The following is a 23,131-nucleotide window of genomic DNA, read 5'->3' on the forward strand; positions in this document are numbered from 1 at the left end:
CCCTCACTGTGTGGACATCTCTGAGAAACGGGTGCCATGGGAGAATCAGAGTTGCCAAAGATTTGTGGGAGAAATGGCTGTAGAGGAGAAAAGAGAAAGAATGGGAGAAGATGGGATGTGCTTTCAGACCATGATGCAGATTGAAACCCTGATAAAGGAGAGCGGGAAGGAAGGAGAACTGAGCAGGAAACCTCAGATTCAGCTTAGTTCTAAGAAAGTCTCAGTCAAGCTGATGGGGACTCCTAGAGCATAAACCTCCCAGTTAGGAGTCCCATATCCCAAGGAATGGGTTGGTCTTCATGCCAACACATGGTGTTCAGTCACTGGCTGGAGAAAGCACCAACAGCACAAAGGACCCAGAAGGGCAGCAGCTGGGCTAGAGGTTCACCTGCCGAGTCCTAAAGCAGAAAGAGTCAAGGGGTCAATGTTGTCCCCTAAAAATGACTTTTCTGTGACTCTGAATAGCATAAGTTGAATATTCATGGTAGATATCCAGTAAATTATTCCACTAACACCAGTTTTCTCTTCCAAATGCAATAATTTTTCATTCCTAGTAGTCAAGAGAGAAATATCTCAGAAAACTCAATCAATTACAAACTTTTATTTAGAAAATAGAAGTCTATTATTCTTTCATTTGAATATTTCCAAACAACCAAGCCCACCCTGGGCAGCCCACTTGGTGGCTATTCTGAGGTACTGAAGAAACTCTTTACAGGGTTAGTCCTTCATGCCATTCTGGGTCAATCAGTAACTGCAGTTGTGGTATAGAAGCCATCCAAGGAGAGCAAGGTTGAGCCATCCTTAACTCATACCCAGACGAAACAACTTCCGAAGAAAGGCTGGTCCTCCCCAGTAACCCCTAAAAAAAAAAAAAAAAACAAAAAAAACACAGAAATTAATTGAGGCAAAAGAGAAAGGGTGACCTCAGCCAGCAGGATGTTGAAAGTAGAGGCCAGGATGCTCACAGAGCATGCTTATCAGCACACAAAGTAAGATTTGTCTACCAAGGGAGAAAGATTCCATGACTAGAAGAAGACAATCTACTTCAAGTCCTAGCTTTGACATTGACTTGTAGCATGAGCCTGAACATGCCAATTCAATTCAGCAAACCTGTATGAAGCCTCTGTTACATGCAAACTTCTATCTTCTCTGCTTTCACTTGCTCATGAATTAAATGGTCAGGATTTCTCAACCTTAGCCATATTGAAATTTTGACCAGATAATTACTTATTACAGGGGTTATCCTATGCATTTTAGGATGCTTACTAGTATCCTGGCCTTTGCCCCCTATATGCTATTAGTATCCCTCCAGTTGTTAGCAACCAACAATGTCTCCAGATAATTGCCACAAGTCCCTTGGAAGGCAAAATTATTCTTGGTTGAAGACCACTAATATAGATATCCTGACTTACCAATCTCATCTGAGTTTGGAAAAGTCAAATGAGATCATCGAGTTTTGGAACAAAGAGAGGAATTATTAATTTGCGTTACTCCACTATCGCATGACTACTTTTACCTGGCTCTTTCTTATATTGTCACATTAATCTCCATCTTATGATAGGCAATTTTTTTGCAGATAAGGAACTTAAATACAGAGTTTAAGCAACTTACCCAGGACATAAAATTAGTAAATGGCAAATGCATGATTCAAACCCAGGCAGGGCTCCAAAGTGTGTGCTCCTAATCATTTTTTTTTTTTTTTTTTTTTTTTTTTTTTTTTTTTTTTGGGTGCTGGGGATTGAACCCAGGGCCTTGTGCTTACAAGGCAAGCACTCTACCGACTGAGCTATCTCCCCAGCCCCCCTAATCATTTTTATTTTTCCCCAAACATAACAAAAACAAAAGTGGGGTAGCAGATGAGAAAGTATGTGATATGTGAAAATGATTTACTGTTATTATTTATTCATCCAGCAGCAAAAGAGGGCCAAAACATGGAAGACAGAAGACTTAGCCACTGCCATAATGAAGAAAAGAGGCAGCATTCCCTGTGGTGATAGAGTCAACCCCTTTTCTTCACCCAAGGGGTGAGGGCCCTCCCTAGTGGGGCTGAGGCTCTGAATCCTTCAAAATGCTGCCATCACTGATAAGAAATGTCACAGCCTGGAGGTGGAGGGAAGGGCATTCCACTAGCAAGTCCCATTTTAAGTGGAAGCTGCAATGCCCCTTTGAACTCATGACACTTCGCAAGGTGGTGCTGTTGCTAAAAGGGGTGCTCTCCACACCAGGAGCAGATGATGCACCTACCTTAGCATGGCATTCCAATACAGGAAAGGCATCAGGTCCGCTTTCATGAGATACATCGAAAGTCGCTCTTTGCTCTGATCAAAGGGGAAGGTTTCCAGTGGCTCAGCTTTGTAGTCAAACTCCGCAAGAATCACACGACTGTAGCCAGTCACCAGAGGACAGGATGTGTAGCCATCATACTAAAATTGTAAAATGAGACTCAACTGGGAAGTAGCTTCCTTATGGGACTGTATACAAACTATAGAATTTATTATTTGCTCCGAGTGGTTACAATGTTTTTCTTTTCTTTTTTTGTACATTCTAATTTTTTGTCTAATGAAAAATATGTTGTGTCACCAAAAAATAGTACTGAAGGCAAAAACTAAAGTGCCTGAATTGAAGAAACTAATTAATAAAGTGGCGAGATTGTGGGAAATCACCACCTTCACACAGAACAGAAGGTGATAATTAAAACTGATTATCACAAGGCATACAAACCTTCTTTATTGGTGTTTGATTCTTCATAATCAGAGAAATTGTTCTATCAAGTATTCCTGACTGGGCAGCTATAACAAAAAAGGAAAAGTCAGAAAAAATATAAGTATCTAGGTTTTCCATGAAAACTAATTTGCAAACAACTTTAATGTAGACAAGTTAAGATTCCATTTTCCATCACCCTATGAGTGGAACAAGACCCACCTTAGGATTTGAAGTTCTATTACCAGAGTAGGGGGCTCCTTCAGTCATCAGAAGCCCACAGAGAAGTCTCTATTGTTTAGAAATTAAAGAGCCATCTCTCCTCAACAGGATTTTAATGATGGTCCTACTCCAACCCTGCTCCCCCTCCTCCTGGGGGCTGATGACTGTCAGCTTGGTCTGTGTGCTGTGTCCCATGGCCATCCAGGACACCCCTATGTCCCTATTCACAGAAAGCCTATATTGGCAGTCCCAGGGATATCCAACTCGAAAAATATCATGCCTTCCACTCTGCAGGACTGCCTGGGTGAGGCCAGACCAGAGGGACGTGGATGTAGATCTGTCTACATGCATCTATCTACAATGACCTCTCTCTTTCAGCATACCTACATATGTGTGTCTTTGTTTTACAATGGCAACAGTGGAGAAACTGACTTTTTAATTATTAAAATGTTCAAACTCTGCCATTCTTATTTCATCTATCCCCTCACACATGCTCTGTGTGTGTGCGTGTGTGTGTGTGATGTGTGTGTGTGACACAAGTAATATTTTTAGAGCAGACAGACATCATACCTACTCACTAAATATTTCTGTGTATCTCTGATAGGTGGGTGACTTTAATTCAAAAACAATAGCATTCTTATATCCAAAAACATGAGCAATAATTACTTAATATTATATAACCCCCATTGAGAATTGAATTTTGAATAATTAGGACTACGCTTCCAAAGAAATGAGCAGAATTCGGAAATAAAACTTTGGGTTTACTTTTATGTCTAGAGGTAAAACACTCGGTTTGCTTTCACAAAAAGATACATTGCTTTTATATCGTAAAGTGCTTCATTAAAGTGTAATTGGGAAATCAGGGATCAGAAATTATTTTCTGTAGAGAAAATATTTAAATATTGTGGGTCAAGACACCAAAAGCAAAGATTTAGATAACAAAAAGAAAAACAACCTTCCACAAAAAGTCTTGTTAATGAAATTCAAAAAATAATAAAACTTTATAATCTAGGTCTACTAATTCTAATTAGTATAATAATGGAATTTTGTTTAGAATAAGTAAAGAAAGTTATTGTTCCCTATCACTAAATTGATTATAAATGTTCCCTCATAGAAACTATTCTTAGCCAGCTGTACAAAAATAGGCAGCCGGCTGTGTTTAGTCTGCAAAGTGTAGTTTGCTTATGCTCAAATTTAAAAAAGCAATAAGGATTTTCTTTTTCCCTAGAATAAAGAGGTTAAAAAAAGAAAAAAGAGGAGGAAACAACTCTGCTTAAAGCTATTAAATTGCCCACTATTCGGTGTGGGCAAAGCTTTAAATAAATAAATAAATAAATAAATAAATAAATAAGTAAATAAATAAAGTATTATCTTTATTTCTAAAGATAATACTTCCCTTTTGGAAAACTTTGTCTTTAAGTCCATAAGGAGTCTGGAATCTGCACTGAGAAGACCTGAGGAGGCCCCTGCTGCAGGGCAACAAGGCCAGTGGAAAAGGAGAGAAGCCAGCCAATTGCTGCCACTGCAGAGAGGTTAGGTCCCAGCAAACAGCCACACTTCAGTGGTCAAGTGCACAGGCAAACTTGAGTTGTGCTCTTCCCTGTATTACCACCTCCTTCTGTTACACTGAAGCCTTCAGTTAATCTTTGTTAAATGCCACATCTGGGTCTTGACTGTGCTGAGCTGTGGGTAATTAAGGGAGATTCCTAGGGCAGAGAGAAGCAGAGGGAGGCAGGAGCCCCAAGAAAGCCATATTCAACACAGCAAGACAAGGTTTTGCTCACAATAGCATAATGGTCTGGAGAGTCTGGGAGGCAAACAGAGCAAAGGAGTGACTGCAGAGCGAGTGTGAGCATTGCCTCGGGACACTCAAAGGACTGGCAGAGGGGAACCTAATGAGAAATCCAGACCTACTTGGAGAAAGCTGGGACTATTGTTATTTAGACATTAAAGACACAAGCAAGCAGACAGTCACAGATGTGCAATGACAAAGAAGAGCATTCACTGCAGTACTGTTTGATATGAAATGGGTTGAAAAGAACACAAATATAAATCAAGGGTGGATCTGTACAATAGTTCTGGAAAACATATAATGGAATATAGACTCACAGAAAACAGACATAAAAACAACAGGGACGCTCTCTTCGTGTCTGGAGGAATATAGAAGCTGAGCCAATGGAAGGCAGGACTGGGAGCAAGGCTCTGCATGTTACTTTTTGTTTGATTGAATTTAATATTATCTATTTGAAATATTGAATTAAATGCTTAAGTAAGATATAAGTCAAAAGTTACATAGTCTGGGCCTCCCATCACAGTATTTGTACCATATAAATGCTGCAGGCTTGCATTAAATGAATGTAATTCAAAGTATTGCCCCTCAGACTACATATAAATTACAAAGAAAAAAAGGTGTTTTGGCAATGGAGGAAAAAAATGGATGTTCTTTAATTAACCCAGTAATGAAATCAAGCTTCACCAAAAACAAGACAAAATTAACAAAATGGCTCCTAAAGTGCCACAGTAGGAGATAAAAAACTTCACGTATAGATTCCTACCAAAACATTTGACCTGGATATAACCATAAGAAAACAGCTAGACAGTGCTAGGATGTGAGTCAGTGGTAAGAGCAACTGCTTAGCAGGGCCAAATTAAAAAAAAAAAAAAAACTAGACAATTTCTAAATTTAGGATATTCTACAAGATGACCAGTCTAGATGTGTAGACCCTTCAAAATTGCCCATGTCATAAAAGCAAAAATACAAATGTCAGAAGGCCTGTTTTAGATGAAAGGAAACCAGAGAGACTGTGACAACCAGAGCAGTATGTGGTCCTTGACAGGATTTAAAGGGGATGGGAGGGTTACAAAGGACATTTTTAGGGAAACTGGAAAAATTCAAAGTAGATTATGTGTAAGATGACTTCATTAAGTAATATTAAATTTCTTGGACATGATGATGATCTTATATAAATGTGGAGGAAAATGTCCTTTCTCCTAGGAGATGAAGAATGAAAGTATTTAAAGTAAAATATCACCATGTCAAACTTGCTTTCAAATGATTCAGCAAAAAAGTACCAAGGGTGACAAAGAATGTCACAAAACATTAGTAACTGGTTAATACTTAAAAGGCATGTGAGTATTCATTGTACTTTCCTTCTAATTTTTCATTGGTTTGAGATTTCTGAAATTAAAAATCTCAGACCATCAAATTACCTATAATGATGAAAAAGACACTCAGTGAGTTTCCTAGAAAGTCTGTCTTAACCCATTACATCCCAAGTTTTAAATTCTGTGAATATTTCAATGCAGTTGACACAGGTACATTAAAGTAGATTGGAAATCTGGCACTTATCTATAATTATATCAATTAATATTATAATATTATAATTATATTATTATTGTGTGCTTATATATACATTTTATAAAAGATATTTAAGTTTTTATAGGTGTTCCACATCTGGGACATTGGGACAAAATGGGTTAATGTTGAAGTAGTGAAAGTAGCACAGTATGTTCCACAGGTGTGTAATTCACACAAACACTACCATACACATCAGCAGGGAGGTCCATGTTTTATAACATCCAGAGAAGACAGTTCCTGTCCGTAGAGGACACAATCTAAAAGGCAATTCTCCCCATCACTGCTAGAGCAGAACATGGAGGTGAAGAATTTAGTTTTCCAGGCTAAGGCCTTAATCGTGTACCAATCAGGGCATGCTCCACTGTGTTTGTCTTAACAGAACAATTTTCTGGTCTGCAAGCTTTCATTGACTTGCATGTGTTTTCTAGGGAAACAAATGCTTCTCTAGCTTTATGGTGTTTCAGGCAAGAGAATAATATAGCCAACCTATCTGGTGTCAGGGGCCCAGAAGGCCCAGGATTTGAGTATGGCAGTATGAGAAATAACAGAATTCTAGAAAGCTGGAAAATTCAGGATTCTTTCCCTAAAAACAACCCCTCTGACCTAGAAAAGGCAGATAAAGCAGGGTACTGTGGTGCATACCTATAACCCCAACAACTCCGGAGGCTGAGGCAGGAAGATCACAAGTTCAAGGCCAGCCTCAGCAACTTAGTGAGATCTTGTCTCAGAATAATATAAAAAGGGCAAAGGATGAAGCTTAGTGGTAGAGCACCCCTGTAGGCAAAAATAAAAATTTTAAAAAAGAGAAAAGACAAAGAAAAGGCAGACAAACGGGGTAGGGAAAACATTAAAAAGCTTCTTTTTCATACAACACTGGGTTCATTGACAACTTCTTACTGCCTTAGGAAGATCAAAGTCATTTTTAGGCCACAAGAATTTCTTCCATTATTAGTGTAATGTTGTTTGTGCCAAACTCTTATTTTTGTTACAATGGAGACCTGGAGAGACATCAGTTTGAGAGGAGAAACAGAGCTGGTTATCCTACCTACTGCTGCAGCAGTCTTTGACGTGGGAAGGTTGGTGCAGTCCCCAATCCCAAACACATTTGGATATTTCTTGTGCTGCAGAGTTTCTTTATCCACATCCACCCAGCCAGCAGCATCAGCCACAGGACTTGCCTTGAGGACGTCTGGTGAGCTCATCGGCGGTGTGACATGCAGCATTTCATACTATACAGAAGAAGAATATCCAAATTTGCATCTTTTCAATCACTCTAGAGCCCTACAAACTGTCCCTCCATACATCTTCCTTACTCCTTACACTGCAGCGTGGCTGCCTGGAGTACTGTGCAATGAGTGCTTAAACCAATCCACACAGTCTCCAAGATCATACGTGTTCCATGGAGGATGGTGATAAACTAAAGAGCTGTGCTCTTGGTTGACATGAGTTCTCCATACTGAGCCCACATGCTCCCTTCAGCAGAAGACATGGGGGAATATAAGATATTAGAGTAGTACTCACTAATATTCTGAAAGAATCTATTGATGCTTCTATTACTACTAAAATCAAGGTGGTGGTGGATTTTGGTTCCTCTCTCCCTGACCTTTAGCTGTCAACTTATAACATCTGGCCCTTCAATTTTATTCTGGAAGGAGGTACTCAGAGTCCCTGAAACTGGCAAAGGCCATGTTAGAAGCTGGGAAATTGGGTCAACTAGTAAAACACATAGAGGAAAGTGTCAAATCACCCATTTAAGATAAAAAGGGGTGATAAGAAAATTATCCAGTTCTGTGGAAGAGGGAGGGATCTGATCAAGTACTAGGTTTAACTGAGCAGTGCAGAGGGCATGAATGAATTTTTTTTTTCCAAATCCCTGTATCAAGGTTACCCTTGTCATAGTGCACTGACCCATTCTCAAGGCTTCTGATGGCTCATTTAATGTTTTTGTTTGTTTATGTAATATTACAACTTTTTTGTAGTCCATGCTTTTTTCTTTTCATTTAGATTCTTATGAATTTTACCTAGCAACTTCAGTGTGCTAGTAGGTCCACTCCAGGAAACATTGAGGCAACTCTTCACATAAAATTTCATTAGGGTAAAAACATAAATATTTTAAAACAATCCCAACCCTGTGGCCCCTGGTAGGGAGGCCCATGCCTTCAGCAGGGCTCAGCAATCACTAATGGCAATGGGAATTAGGAGGCTGACTTGTATTTATTCCAACTTTCAGATACTTCGAAGATTGATTAACCTTAAGGAAAGAGTATTGAACACAGTTGGTGCTCCTCTAAAGAATAATCTTGGGTGGTTTGGGTGGTGTTAGTCTCTGAAGCCAGCTCTGATAATGAACATGGAGACAGAACACACGTCTGCAGGGTAATGGATGAAATGGTCAAGAACCATTATCCACCAAACTGTTAGGGCCGTGTCTACATGCCTGCAGTCAGCTGGAACTACTGTTTTGAACTGAGGTCTAAACCTTACCAGAGTCATCTCTATTTGATGGAGTTAATGTGCTTGAATTTCACAAGTTCACATGAATTCTGTATACCTTTCCTAGAAGCAAAACTTTTTTTTCAGATAATCATCATAAAAACATGGAGTTTAATTTGTAATAACCCCACACAAAAGAAATACTAGAGTTTGCTTTATGGGTTTATTAAAAATTAACACTATCAGTTATAGCTTATTCTTTATCTATTGTTTATTTCTATAAACTGTACATGACAAATAGCTTGGTGCTCATTCATTAACATAAATAATCCATTCAGAGCAATGGTTTCCAAACCTTAGTGTTAAAACAGCATTTGGGAGTCTTGTGGGAAAGGCAGTTGCCCAGGCCCAAGATCTCAATCCAGCAGGCCTGGATGAATCACAGAAATCTGAAATTTTAACAAAATTTACTAGTGCTGTGGATACATGAAACCTGTGAATCATATTCTTAGTAGCTCTGGTCCAAAGGAACAGGTTCATTTACAATGAAAAATAGAATGCTGTTACTTGAATAAGTCACTTTGCCTATAAGGTCTTTAGTTTGCTTATCCATAAAGAAATTCATTAGAGTAGATAATCTCCAAAGTCCCTTCCAATTCTAGGACTCTGTGATATAAAGTAGGTTTATATGCTTAAAACCTTAGAAAACCTAGATCAGTTCATAAGCTCTCTGTTGAGGATCCAAGATTATTAGGCTATTACTAGGCTATATATTTAATTTTTTATGTGCTTGTTCTCCATCCTGGTTAAACATTAGAATCATTAGGGAATTTTTGAACTCCCCAGCCTCAGTCTGCACTCCAGACCAATTAATCAAAATCTCTGCTGGAGACACAGGTGTCAGCAAATTTCAAAAGCTTCCCTGGTGATTCCCTTGCAGCCAGCATTGAGAACCACTGCTTATGAGACTTCTGGTGGATTTTTTAAAAATTCAGATGTTAAGAGTGGAAATGAAAGAATAGCTGACCTGAAATCCTATAATCAAAGGAGACATAAATATCTTCATTCTTTACAAATTTCCTAGAAGAACAATAACCATTCACTTATCTAAGTCCCTACCTGCAATCCCAACTAACCAGAGCATAGGTGAACCAAAGTAAAAGGTTAGTTCCTTCACCCAAGTACACACACTGTGCTCATGGAACTATGCTTTGGGTCCTCACTCATGGTCCATTCACTTTTTATTTCCATTCTTTACTCCTTTTATTTATCTCTCCACACATTCATCTGCCTGTACACTAAAGAAACATTTCTCTAATACCTACTCATTGCCAGATACTACTCTGGGTAATGAGGATACATAATTAAAAGGCCCATCACCCCTGCCTTCTTGAGGACAGGACCCAGCTGGAGAAACAGACAAGATAATCTGTATTGTCTTGTACTGTCTCATATTACATTGTATTGCAAGAGAATAGGTAAGGAGAGTATTATGGGAACCCAAAGAGACACTGATCCCAGTTTGGGGAATCTTTCAGCTGAGCCTTGATGGATGAATGGAAGTTGTATTTATTCAACATTTATCAATCTGCTACTATATGCCAGGCAACTATTCAGGTATTATAATCCTTTTTTCTGTATTCCATTCACTTTTACTTTATGTAAAATTTAACAAGTTTGGCTCTCTCACTTTCCAGTCAATAATATTTAAAAGAGCTGAAGACAGGGGAATTAATCTTTCAAAGTCACAATTTTTAGACAGCCAGGAAAACTACAAAAAATGATACAGATGAACACAAAAAACAGAGCCCCTTTTATAAAATGGTAACTAGCCCTACTCATTTCAGTTGGCCCTGTGAACATCATATATGAGAGTTCTCCAAAATGATAACCCTGAACTGGTAGAACCAGATGACCAGGGACATCCTGTGACAAAAGTGCTGAAAAACATGGTGACCCAGGAGATGGTAGGAATGGTCCTACTGACCAAATCTGGGACAACTGGGGCACCAACATAATTAGAGATGTTAATGAATGATAAACTATTAGGGGTCAATAACAATTCATGAGTCCATACCAGTAATTGATTAAGAGAGAAGGAAAGGCTTTTAGTGACAGAGAACCTACTGGTAGAGGAGATGGAATTCTGATTTTCTAACCACCATAGTAAAGACTAGACTAGGCAAGTGTCATTAATGGATGCTAAGTCTACAGAGAGAATTTAATGAGTAGGGTGTTTATATGGTCTTATAGTATTCCTCCACAGATTTTCATATTAGCAGGGGAGAAAAAGAATAGTAATTATATAGTGGAAAAGTTGGATTATATCTTGACCAATGATCAAAATAAACATCATCAGAAAAGGGCCAATGAACATTGTGCACATGCAAATGAGGTTCCCTAGAAGGACACAACATTGCTTATGCAGTGGTCCAGTATAGAAAGCATCACCTAAAACCAATCACAAGAAAATACAGTCAAACCCCAAATGTGAAAGACTGTATTTTTTTAAAAAGTGGTAGAAGGAGGGCTGTATTTTTCCAAAAGGTCAATGCTATAGAAGACAAATGTTCTAGGTTAAAAGAGGCTAAAGAGACCTCACAATTAAATGCAATACTTGACTATATATTAGAGGTCACTAAGGTCCTGTTCTGGAGAGAAAAATACTGTCAATGTTATTGCATCAGTTGACAAAAATGCATACAAATAGTAGATTAAAAGTTGTATCTGTGCAAGGTGTGGTGGTATGCACCTGTGATGCCAGTGACTTGAGAGACTGAGGCAGGAAGAGTATAAATTACAAATTCTAGGCCAGCCTCGGCAACTTAGCAAAACCCTGTCTTGAAATTAAAAAAAAAAAAAAAAGACTGCCCACAGGTTTGAGTCCCAGTACCAAAAACAGAAAAAAATAAGTATCTGTGCCAAATTTACCAAGTTGGTAACTTCTGTGTTTATGTAAGAAAATTCCCCTAACTTAGGAAATTTATACTAAAGTATTTAGGGGTAAGGGGGATCTAATAATATTTGATATATGTATGTAACTTATCTTTGGGAAATTGATAGAGATGTATAGATAGATACAGAGAGCTCAAATGATATAACTAAAGCAAATGGTATAAAATACTATAAATGAATCTAGGTAAATACTTATACAATTTTCTTTTTATTTTTTTGAAACTTCTCTAAATTTGAGATTATTTCCAAATATAAGATTTTTGAAGTTTTGACCCTGAATCATCAGTAACATTTTTAATGATATTGAGTGCTCTTCATTTAAGAAAGGGAAGATGTGTGCAATTGATTTTAGAAAGATTTTCAGCTAAAATGCTTAAAATTTGAAGTTTTCATGTTCTGAAGACTAATCTTTGGTTCATCTCAAAATTCCTTTTTATGGAACCCTTTATTCCTTAAACACTGAATGAATAACATAAAACTGTGTTATGTTTCCTTACTGCTAACAGCTCTTGCCAGAATGGTATAAACAAATATTCTCTTCCAGGTTCCCTTGCATCATGTTCTTAATCCTTGTAATGCCTCTATAAAGCACTATCAACGCTTCACAGAAGAAACTGAGACACATAAAGGCCAAACCCTTACAACAAAAACAAGATCTTTCCAGAAAAGGTGATAGCTCTGCCAGATACTTCAAGAATGACTAAGTGCTGACTTTTATGCACAAGTGGAAGACATTAACAAACATCCCCTTCCACAGGGGAAAGACACCCCTATTATTCTTGAACTACCCACAGTGTTGCTTCCTGCTCACAAGAAGGGCTACTTCTCACAGGCCACAAACTGAGACAATCACCGTGTCCTGCATTTCAGGAAACCCTCCCTCAACTCTCTAGTCAATAACTGGAATGCTGCAATATTTTTGGCTGCTTCCAGTGATGTGGTACCAAAAGTAGGGTCAAAGAAATGGGACAAAAGTTCACTTGCCACCAGTAGATAAACCCTCTTTGCCTCCCACTGACACAGCCTCTTCCAACTTGTTCTTCCCAACTCTCACCCAATCAATACCCTCAAGTGCTCATTTTAACCAGCCTTCCCTGGCACATGATGATGGTAGACAGGGACATGGGAGTCTGCATCCACCCTTAGGTCAGCAGACAAGATGATAGGCAGCAGCTTGGCCTTGACACTCACTGAAAGCACTTGGGTCTCTCCAGGTTTATCCAGGTTCTCAAAAACAGCCTCTTGTTTATCAGCTCGGACTTCAATGAGGTTTTGCTTGTAGTTAACAGTGAGGTTCCTCTCCTGAATAATCTCCTGCAGGGCATCTGCATACTTCTTAACCCCAAAAATTGCTCCAAGAGAAGTGTTAAAAATTATATTGGCCTTGGATCGCTTTCCAGTCTAAGAAAAATAAAAGAAGAAAAACAACCAATACCAGAGCATATTTTAGCCATATATATTTTAACCCAGACAAGAATTAAAACCCTCAGAAGAAAATTTGTCAGCTTTTTTGCATCTTTACATCACTATTCTTTGGTAGGGTGAGGTGAGGGTTGATCCAATGCCTCCTTTTTATTTTCTGTCCATGACATAACAACTAAATACATCCATGAGTTAAAGGTTTGTTCTAGCAAAGGTTAGAGGCGAAGGTCAAGTACAGGAAAAGAAAGGTTAGAGCTGAACTGTTTATTCATATACTCACATATCCCATCATTCAATAAGTATTTACTGAAGTCCTACAATTAGCCGGGTACTGCCATAGCTGCTGAGGGAATAACAGTGACCAAAACAGTTCCTATGGCCTTGGTGCTCTGAAGAGGCTAGTATTCTCACAAACGCTAAGGTCTCATGGCACCTGAGAGAGAACCTTCCTCTCAGGACATCCAAGACTTGGGAGAAAAGAGTTTTACAAAGGGAACTCCCAGGATGGAAGAAATAGCTGGTTTCCTGCCCTTTCATTTATTTCACTCCTTTTAGAACTTGCTTACCTGGATCTCACCATATGAAGAAGATAAATGGGTAAGAACCTCAAAAGATTGTGTCAACCCCTTATGGTCCAAAATAAACTTTCTCAGAGTCAAAAATGATAACTGGAGCTATCTCTTAATTCCCCACCCTACAGGGTTGTTGGCAGTTTACAGAACTCAGGTGAGTCCTGACCAGTGCCAAGTCCCAAGTGCATATTCAACAAATCTTCAGTCCCAGATTCCGTACCCCTTCTCCACATGGGTCCCTTTATAGAACCACAGGCTGCTTTGAGTCCTACCAGTGTCTTCGTTCAGGCCACATTTTGATGACCCAAATGTCCTGTCTCAGACATGGGCACATGGGTGAGAACAGCTGTCCTCACAATCTCATGCCAGACATACTTGAGCTGCAGACACCTGACCCTACACAAAGGGTGTCTGGAGAATGCTGAGAAAGCTTCCTCCACCCAAAATCTATCCACAAAGGTTCAAAGTTCCATTTGAACATTTGTTTGCCTTTAAAATTGACATTTGCCTATTATATTTGCAAAAATGCATATCAAGAGCAAGAAAAATTCAAAACCTTGAACCTGACTTGGAAGCATTTGAGGATAGTATGATATAGAAAAATGAATAATTTACAATTAATTGTCTAATTACAGATATGGAAGTGTTTAAACAATCTCTAATATAGTTCCTCCGTGGACTTTTATACACATATTAAAAACTATGTCATAAAAATTAATAGCATGTGATACAAATGAATTGGTTGGTACCGTATGATGGTAATAATATTCTTTAAAAGCCTGTTGTAAAAACCTCTGGAAGGACATGTCAAACTGATGACAGGAGCTTTATTACAGCAAATGGATTATGAGTGATTATTCCCTTTTTTTGTAAACTTAAAATTATACAATTCTGTACATATGTAATAAAAATTTAGAAATAAAAAAGGTTCTATGATAGGGACAAAAAACAGACTTGTGGTGGTCACTGTATTTGCACCGTCTGCCCCTCCCCTCTGTACTGAAGAGGAAGCTTACCTTTCTGAAGTAGGCTTCTGATAAATACATTATCTTCTGAGGGGCTCCAGCACACTTCACTGGAGTATTTGGGAAGGTAAAGATGGCATTGCCCTCCGTGAAGTCCTGCAGAGCTTTCCATGTCTTCTCTACAGTCTTAACTGAATAATTGGACCCTATTTTGGGGTAAGCAAAACCTTCAGGTAGGCCTTTAATCTGCAACCAATCACATAGAAAAAAAATATTTTTAAACAGAAGTACAAATACCTTTCGAGTCCTTGTTCTCTGCCATTTCTACAAATATTCAAATATTCTATTATTATTAACCCCCAGGACTCACACAGGTGGAGCAGGCAGGTAAATGAGAGTTCTCAGACCAGAATCTTGGTACCTAAAGTCACCTGTTGAACTGCAGAATGGGTCCAGCCTGCAGGAAACCTCTACCTCCCTGGCCTTGGGACAGTGATTTGATTTGAATGCAACTCTTCCACCTTCAGAGTAAAGGCAGGATAACAGTCACACTTCCTTTAAAAAGAACCAATCACCTTACTGGGAAGAAGGAGGACAGGCAGGACCAAGAGCCATTCATTTATATTGTCTATAAGCCCAAACTTAAATTACCCTCCCTCAGGTTGTATCAGATCAAATACTTGGTAAAGGTAAAGGCAATAAAGTCAGGTAACTGACTTATAAAGCATGGACTTTGGAATCCTACAGACCTGATCTGAATCCTAGATTTCCAATTACTAGTATTGTTCCCCTGAATAAATTATCCAATATTTCTAAGCCAATCGGACTCAAAGACCAACAGCACCAGCACCACCTGGGAACTTGCTAGACATGCAGATTATCAGGCCCCACCCTAGACCTTCCAGGTGATTCTGAGGCACAATGAAGTTTGACAAGCTTTTACAATTAACATTTGTAAAATGGGGATAAAAATACCTGCTCCAAAGGGTTGCTGGTAAGAATATATGAGACTATGCATTCCCAAAGGGCTTAGGAAAATGACACGCACGTGGTCAGTGCATAAATGTTAAGTTTATTACTGCCAATAAGATTAACTAGATACTTATCCTGAATGTTACAGGGTTCATAGACTGCCATGAAGATGTCACAGATTGAGTTAGACAGACTTAAACACCCATTCTCAGCAAGGGCAGGTTCAACCTCAACCATCAAGAAACAGTCATCAAAATGGACTGGTCACTCCATATACCTTCGGATCTCAAGGAAACAGTATCCTTCATCCGCGGCCTGCATTCTTTACTTATCCACATTCAATGTCAAGAGTAACTATTCCTTTGTTACTGATCATTCCTGTTACAGTTTAGATGATAATAACATTAGCAGTCTCAATAATAGTAACAACTATAATGATTATGAAATCATCTCATGTTTTAATGCTTACAAAGTATCATATCTATGCTAACATTGGATATTCACCAAACACTATACCTCTGAGGGAGGTAGAAAACATCCCATAGAACAGATGAGAAAACTGAAGCAGAGCAAGGCTGAGAGACATACCCAGAATCTTAGAAACTAGACAGCAAGACCTCTGACCACCCACCTAGGGGTCTTCCCACCAGACTGCCACACCTCCTGAATCCAAAGCAAAACCCACTATCCAAAAGATAATTATACAACCAAACTCTTATCACCTTCATTATTTTTCTCTGGTATGAAGCTGTTATTAAGGGAAAAGATGTTATAAAGTTGTAACCAAATTCCTTTCAGGAAGACCATGTCATAAATGATTGTTTATGACCCCTCATCCATCAGAGTTGCTTCCTGGAAACTCTGAAGCAGAGAGATGCCAAGCAGGGAGGAGAGGGAAGGAGTAAGAGTCAGCAGAGAGATAAGATGGGACTGCCCTCTGGCTGAACAGTCTGTGCCCTGGGAAGCTGAGGACTGTCCTGTCACACAGAGCAGACCAGAAAGCAAGACTTCCTGCCACAGACACCCAGTGAAGCTGGCATGAGAAAGAGGCAGAGACCGATGCACAGAGAGAGGTTGTCTAGGCCCAAGAGAACCCAGACTGAAGATTCAACCCTGATCAGAGGCCCACCACATTCCTGTCCTGGAGTTCCATAGACATCTCGATATTTTTATCAAACAACTCCCCCTTCCTTTCTGGCTTACACTAACCTGAGTACTTTTCTACTGTCATCAAAGAGTGCCAAGTAGCAAGCCAGCATGGCTAAGTTACTTGCATTCTCTTACCTTCAGCTTCCTCATCTTTTACATAAAGATAATAATATCTCCTTCACACAAAGTTGTAAAGAGTCAGTATCAGATTTCTATCATGGTTCCTGGCACATTGTAGAGATTCCGCAATAATGGTTGCTTCAAAATAGCTAAGAACTCTCAGCACCAGTCTCTTCAGTTCTCCTCACAAGGCACTGGGAGCCAGTAGGGAACCAGTACCATAGAGATGTGCAGCCTTTGCTAAGTCAATACTATAGGGCTTTGGGGGAGGCATGACCTCCCAAAAGTAGTTGTAATTGACACTTTTCTCCACACAGTCTACTCCATAGATTGTCCGTCATTATATGAGACACATGATCCATGGCACCATGACCTGCAACATTCTCACCATTGGTTTCTCCAAACCTTTGCATGACATGCCCCAGGGTATTTTTACCACCCCCATCCTGCACATGGAATGATTCAGGTTTTTACTTCAGAGACCCTTCATGAGCCACCTCAGATGAGACCCTTGTGGTATCTCATTCCCACACCTTGTGACCGATGCTTATGTGTTTCAACTATTTACCCACAGTCCCCAACAATCTCTGGAAATCATAGCAATTGCTGACTTACTACATAACATCTTGGAAAAATAAATTTGAATCTCACAACTCTTGGCATCTGGTTCCCAAGCTCACAGAGTAGAGACCTAAGGACCTTCTAGGGTAGTGTTTATACTATGTTGTAGTTTCATATAAAAAAATCCAGCCTCTGTGAAACAAAACCCAGATGTCCTTCGAGCAGCTGACAGACTAACTGCTGGTGTTTTGCCCTTAAAGTCTGCTTAAGAATTCATAATCTAACTCTTACTTTCAATGTACAATTTAATCTTTAATACAGCAAACTCAGTCCCACAAGTGTGGACATGGCTGCTATTTGGCAACAGGGCAATCAAAAAGCACATTGTTATCATTGACAAAATCTTAGAGAAGACTTTTTACACCATAAAAGGACCACTGAGAAATAAAACTAGGAGAGGCTTCCTTAGAACTTCTTTCTTGTTAAAAATGAATACAAAGCAACCCAATGCAGTGTTTGATCTTGGCATAAGTAGGACACTGTAACACAGCAACAATTTCAAACAGTACCTTCTCATAGTCCAGCTGGATTCCGAGAGCAATAATAAGATACTTGTAGAATATCTGCAACACAAAAAAAAAGATGTTGTTTTAGACCAGGCCTCAAAAGGCAGCAGCTCCAGGAATGACTCTGGCCCCAGATGTGTGTGGTCAGCACCGTGTTTCCATTTGTCACTGTGAATGTCTTGGGGCAGATGGTGGTGCTCAGGGTTGGCAGGGAGGGATGCTCACTCTGGCTGGCCATCCTGCCCCTCATCTGTGGCCTCAAACCTCACTGCTTCACAAATACGTGTAACCTGCCTAACCCCAGAAATCCCACCTAGGTTTTACAAAACTGAAAAATAATAGAGGTTACACTTATTTGTGCAATGCTTATATTAATACTTTTTTATATTTAGGGGTGGGAGAATGACTTCCTAATCTTAAAAGGCAATCGACTTTATGTAAATCTAAAGATAATGTGTGAATCTGAGCTGTCATATGAATTGGACCAATATCATAAAAGGTAAACTGCTATTTTGAGAATCATTGAAAAGGATGTGATATAGTGTTCTTGTTCTTACTTAATGATCTATATATGAAAAAGTCCCCTCTTCAAATAAAGGTGTGTGATTATTCATTAGGAAGATAATAATACACATAAACATTATGATGAAAATGCAGGTTTAGGATCAGGGAGAAAACAGGTTGAGACCAGAAAGTATGTAAGAAGGATGAAAAGCATAAGAACATGCCTAAAAAACTAGAGTTGGAGGATGATTACAATGGGGCTTGGAAGCCTGGCAAGGAGAAATAGGTGGTGACTATCATGATCTTGTACCAAGTGGAAAAGCAAAGTCAGCAGGCTGAGCAAATGCCTGGATAAAGAAAGAGGCTCCAAGGCCCAAGAATACTCAGGTTCATCTGGGAAGCCAAAGGGAAAAAGTGGCTGAAGAGATCCTGCCCTAGAATCCAGGAGATTCAGCTCTGAGGTCACCAAGCTTTCCTATGACTTAGTAACCCTTGCCACTGACCCCTCCTGGGGTTCCCTTAGTGCAGCATGCATGATGTTATAGTACTCATAATGAAACACAGGAGTCCAATCCTTCCCACTACATAGAACGTTACTAGAGGAAAAGCTTTACTTCTATTCCATATATTGCTAGAATCTAGCAGTCACTAAATTAAAGTGAGGAACTCAGGAATGTTTATTAGATGGATAGATGGATGGATGATTTAAGTCACTTGCACAAATTACAATTTATCAGAACAGACAGGTGATACGAGCACCTTCCTCCATATGCTCTTCCTATCCATAGACAACTGGTGCCTTGAAATCCTTAGTACTGAAGAAGGCCCATCGAACGGCTGACTGAACTGTGAAGTCAGCAGGGCATGTGAGGGAGAGGAGGCCTGGGACCTGGGGGTGATAATTTAGAGATGAAATATAGGAACACTGTTAATTGTGCTTACCTTGATAAATTTATTAGAGTGTAACAGTGATTATTTCCAAGGACTAGGAACAGACAACCTTAAGATTATGGAGGAATGGGGAGACATGGAATCATTAAGGGAGAACAAGCCCTCGACAGTAAGAGAACAATAACAAAAAAAAAAAAAAAAAAAAAAAAAAAAAGCTTCAAGGCTTATGAATGAGTTCAAGTTTCTGGGCCAGATGACCTAAACCCTAAGGAATTGCAAAAGCTTGTGGTCAAAACTTTGGAGCAATTACAGAGAACAGTTTGGACCTCACTAGAAAGCTGAATATGGGCAAGTTTCCTCACCTCATTCAGGCTGGGGGAGGTCAATCCTGACACCAAGAATTCAGTAAATAAACTGCTAATCCTTTGCAAAATTCCAAGTTTGTCTACTAAATAGATGCCTCGTGGTAATTTAGAAAGAAGAATACCAACAAGTGCTCAGAGATGATCCGCCTGCTTTCAGTCAGCAATCAAGACTGTGCTGGCATACAGTACACACTCAGGAAATATTTCCTCTTTCAGTTTTCTTGCATTCTTTTTAAAGTAATAAAAGTCCTTGAGCATTCACCCTGTGCACAGTACTGTTCTAAGTGCTTTCCATGTTTCTATCCATTTAAGACTGAAAATAAGCCAGTAAGGTAGATATTACTATTTCCGTTTTACAAATGAAGAAACAGAAACACTGTTTGCTCACAAATATTAACTGAGCACCTTCCATGTGCCAAATAGTGTGCTAGGTCCTGAGTGTACAATGATGAATGAATAAGACTGACACAGTATCTGCTCTCCAGAGAAAAAGAAGTCTAGTGGGAAAGAGAAGATTATCAGATAATTACTAAATCACAGAATGCTATGATCAAATGATAAGGGAGACCTTGATCTATTCTAATAGGTCAAGGAAGGTCCAAGAGGTCATTTCTAAGCTAAAACTGAGTAGGTGTTAGTTAGGGGTAGAGGGGGAAGCTCAATGTCCTGGGGTAAGAAAGAGGCAGAGGCAATTAAGGAAATGAGAGGCCAATGCAGCAGGAACAATGAAGAGAATAAAACCAGGTAGAGTCCGGAGAAGGAGCAAGTCCACACAGCGCCTGTAAGACCTGTTCCAAACAGATCACTGGGTTGGGGAAGAGTCAGAGACACAGAGGCTGGGTTTCCATGGTTCTTTCAATTCAGTCTTTCACCTAGTGGATAAGATAAGAAAAGTGTAAACTAAGAATGGAATGACTGGTAAATTGAATAATATTTGCTAAAGAATGTTGATTAATTTATGCAATCTAAAATAAGTTCTCTAGGGACATATTATCAAATTAAAACTTCAAATAAAGCCATCTGTGGGTAACAGCTAGGAAAATTTGCTAATTGGGTGACAGAATCATAAATCCAAAAGATCTCAACAGGTTGGCAGGATGAACTCAAATAAGAAGATGATATCTCACAGGAGATGCTTTGTCTTTGTCTTTTTCTGAGACTGTCTGTCTATGAAATAGTTTTGCTTAATAAAATCCTGGAAGAAAATTACCCCACATTGCACCATCTTCTTCCCCCACCTTAAAATAAGACCTTACAACTTGACTAGGTGTCTGAACCTTGGGAGCAACAAGTAGGGCACAGCTGTGAGAACACTAACATGTGCTCTCAGTCTCAAGAGACAAATCCACAGTCCTAAGAGGAACGTGAGCCAAACCACAGAGGGTGCAGAGGGGTCTATTCAATGAGGCAGGCTCTGCTGAACCAAGGGCGATATGAGTTACACAAGAGAGCCTCCTGTGACCAGGAGACTGGCACTGAGAATCTTGGGTAATTCCGTCTGACCTCCTGGAGACAAGAAAATAAAGAAGTCCTGAACCACTGACACATGAAAAAGTTTTTATACATTTAAAGCTTTTTTATACATTTAAATTTTTAACTAAAATAACTACATACACATATATATATTTACTTATATGTGTATATGTACCTGCCTGCTTTTAGGTAAAATCAATGACAACTGCGCTCTTCTAGGATGGGAGAGGCCTGACTTCACAGTGGGTCATGTGGAAAGGACCCAGAGATGTGAACTGGCCTCAAGCTCAGCATGAATCAGCACTGTGGTCATTGTCACTGAAAGGGCAAAGGCAGCTTAGGCAGCACCTGATTGTGGGAGAGAACAATCCCACTCCATTCTGGGCTCTTCTGTGGAGTTTCCTTCTCTTCTAGGCTACTGGTTCACAGGGTCATTAACAAGCCAGATGATGTCCCTGGCAGGGTAAAGAGGGGACTGAGGGGACCAGAAACCATGAAAGGTAAGGAAAAGCCAAGAGACATGGGGACAGGGGAGAAGTCTACCTGCAGAGAAAATTCACACAGAATATAACAGCCATCCTCACAGAGTTGAAGGGTTTCTGCACAGAAAAGAAAGAAGGCTTTTTCTCACACACTACAGACCAAGGAGTAAGAAAGGTATTATAAAGGTAGCAAGATATTAAGGACAATAATACCCCAGGGGTCCAAGAAAGAACAAGGGAAAAAAATCACAGGAAGGTAGATGTTGACCTGGCAAAGGCAGAAGAACTTCACATAATCTACCTGTCTGAAAACATGAAGAGGGTTAAAATTTGTTTTAAATTCAACCCCCACACCCATGGGCTCCAATCCAATAACTCAGCTCCATTTTTTTTCAATAATTCTCAACACATTCTAACATAGTATATAATTTATTTATTTTGTCTATTATTCATTATACTTATTTATTATGTCCTCCTCACACTCAGATAAAAAATTTTAGGATAGTCAGGATTTTTGTCTTTTTGTTCACTCATGTATTCCCAATGCTTAAAACTGTGCCTAGCTTGTTCTAGATGTTTAATAAATATTTGTGGAATGACTAATGGAAGCCAGAGAGCCTTGGATCATGAATGCCATAAGGCAGCTACTCCTCCTAATCAAGGTTCAGGGAAAGGCTCCAGAGAATCTCTGAACTTGTTGAAATTAAATGCAAATTGGTTACACGTGTGTTTTTCTACCGAGGGCTTTTACCAGGTACTCCTAAAGATTGATGCATGACCCAAGGAAAGCTTAAGAATGCGTGGAGCAAACGAATCCTTGCTAAGAGGGAAGGGTTGGATTCAAAACCTTTGATTCTCACCAGCTTTTAGATTCTACAACTCTGAAAATGCCAGGCCCCAATTTAAAGGGAGAAGGTACAGATATAAAGGTCAATAACACCCTAGGAGCCCAAGGACCACAGGAGACTGAAACAGAGCATCCTGGCTGGCTGCCTGCAGCTGTTCTGGGCTCAGCCGCAGAAGGCGGACACGAAGTTGCAGATGGATTTGTCGCCTATAGTCTCACCACCCTCCTCAATCAGAGCAGCAGTTGCTGAGAAGTTTTGATTCTTGGGTGGTGTGGGAAGGAGGAGACTCCTAAATAGTGATCGTGAGCCTCAAGTTCTGGCAGCAACAATTCTCAGTCCTGGCATAAACCTGAGTCACAGACAGGACTCCCCTGGAAACATGCCCCCTGGTGGACACGGAACGAGTATTTCCCAACATCCCTTTCCTCTGGCAGGCCAGGTGTCAAGTAGAAAAGTCAACTACTTCAAAAGAAAGAGAAGGAAGGAGGGGCCTGCTCTTTTAACATATAGCAATAGCATTTGTTCAATAAGCACTCAGATGCAAGATACTATACTAATCAATAGGCTACACAG

General features: G+C 39.6%; 1 protein-coding gene across 2 annotated transcripts in view; it reads right to left on the minus strand.

Moving 5' to 3' along the window:
• Positions 1 to 573: 573 nt before the first annotated feature.
• Positions 574 to 23,131, minus strand: part of Sqor (sulfide quinone oxidoreductase) — a 47,360-nt gene continuing 24,802 nt past the window's right edge. For both annotated transcript variants that reach the window (XM_047540339.1, XM_047540340.1), the window contains exons 4-10: positions 17,999 to 18,052; positions 14,679 to 14,873; positions 12,860 to 13,069; positions 7,326 to 7,509; positions 2,722 to 2,789; positions 2,245 to 2,423; positions 574 to 859 (exon numbers count right to left, since the gene is read on the minus strand). In XM_047540339.1, the coding sequence (XP_047396295.1) occupies positions 802 to 859; positions 2,245 to 2,423; positions 2,722 to 2,789; positions 7,326 to 7,509; positions 12,860 to 13,069; positions 14,679 to 14,873; positions 17,999 to 18,052 (948 nt within the window). In that variant the 3' untranslated portion in view covers positions 574 to 801. The remainder of the gene's footprint in view (positions 860 to 2,244; positions 2,424 to 2,721; positions 2,790 to 7,325; positions 7,510 to 12,859; positions 13,070 to 14,678; positions 14,874 to 17,998; positions 18,053 to 23,131) is intronic.

The sequence above is a fragment of the Sciurus carolinensis genome, chromosome 2 (assembly GCF_902686445.1).
Source record: "Sciurus carolinensis chromosome 2, mSciCar1.2, whole genome shotgun sequence".
NCBI lineage: Eukaryota > Metazoa > Chordata > Mammalia > Rodentia > Sciuridae > Sciurus > Sciurus carolinensis.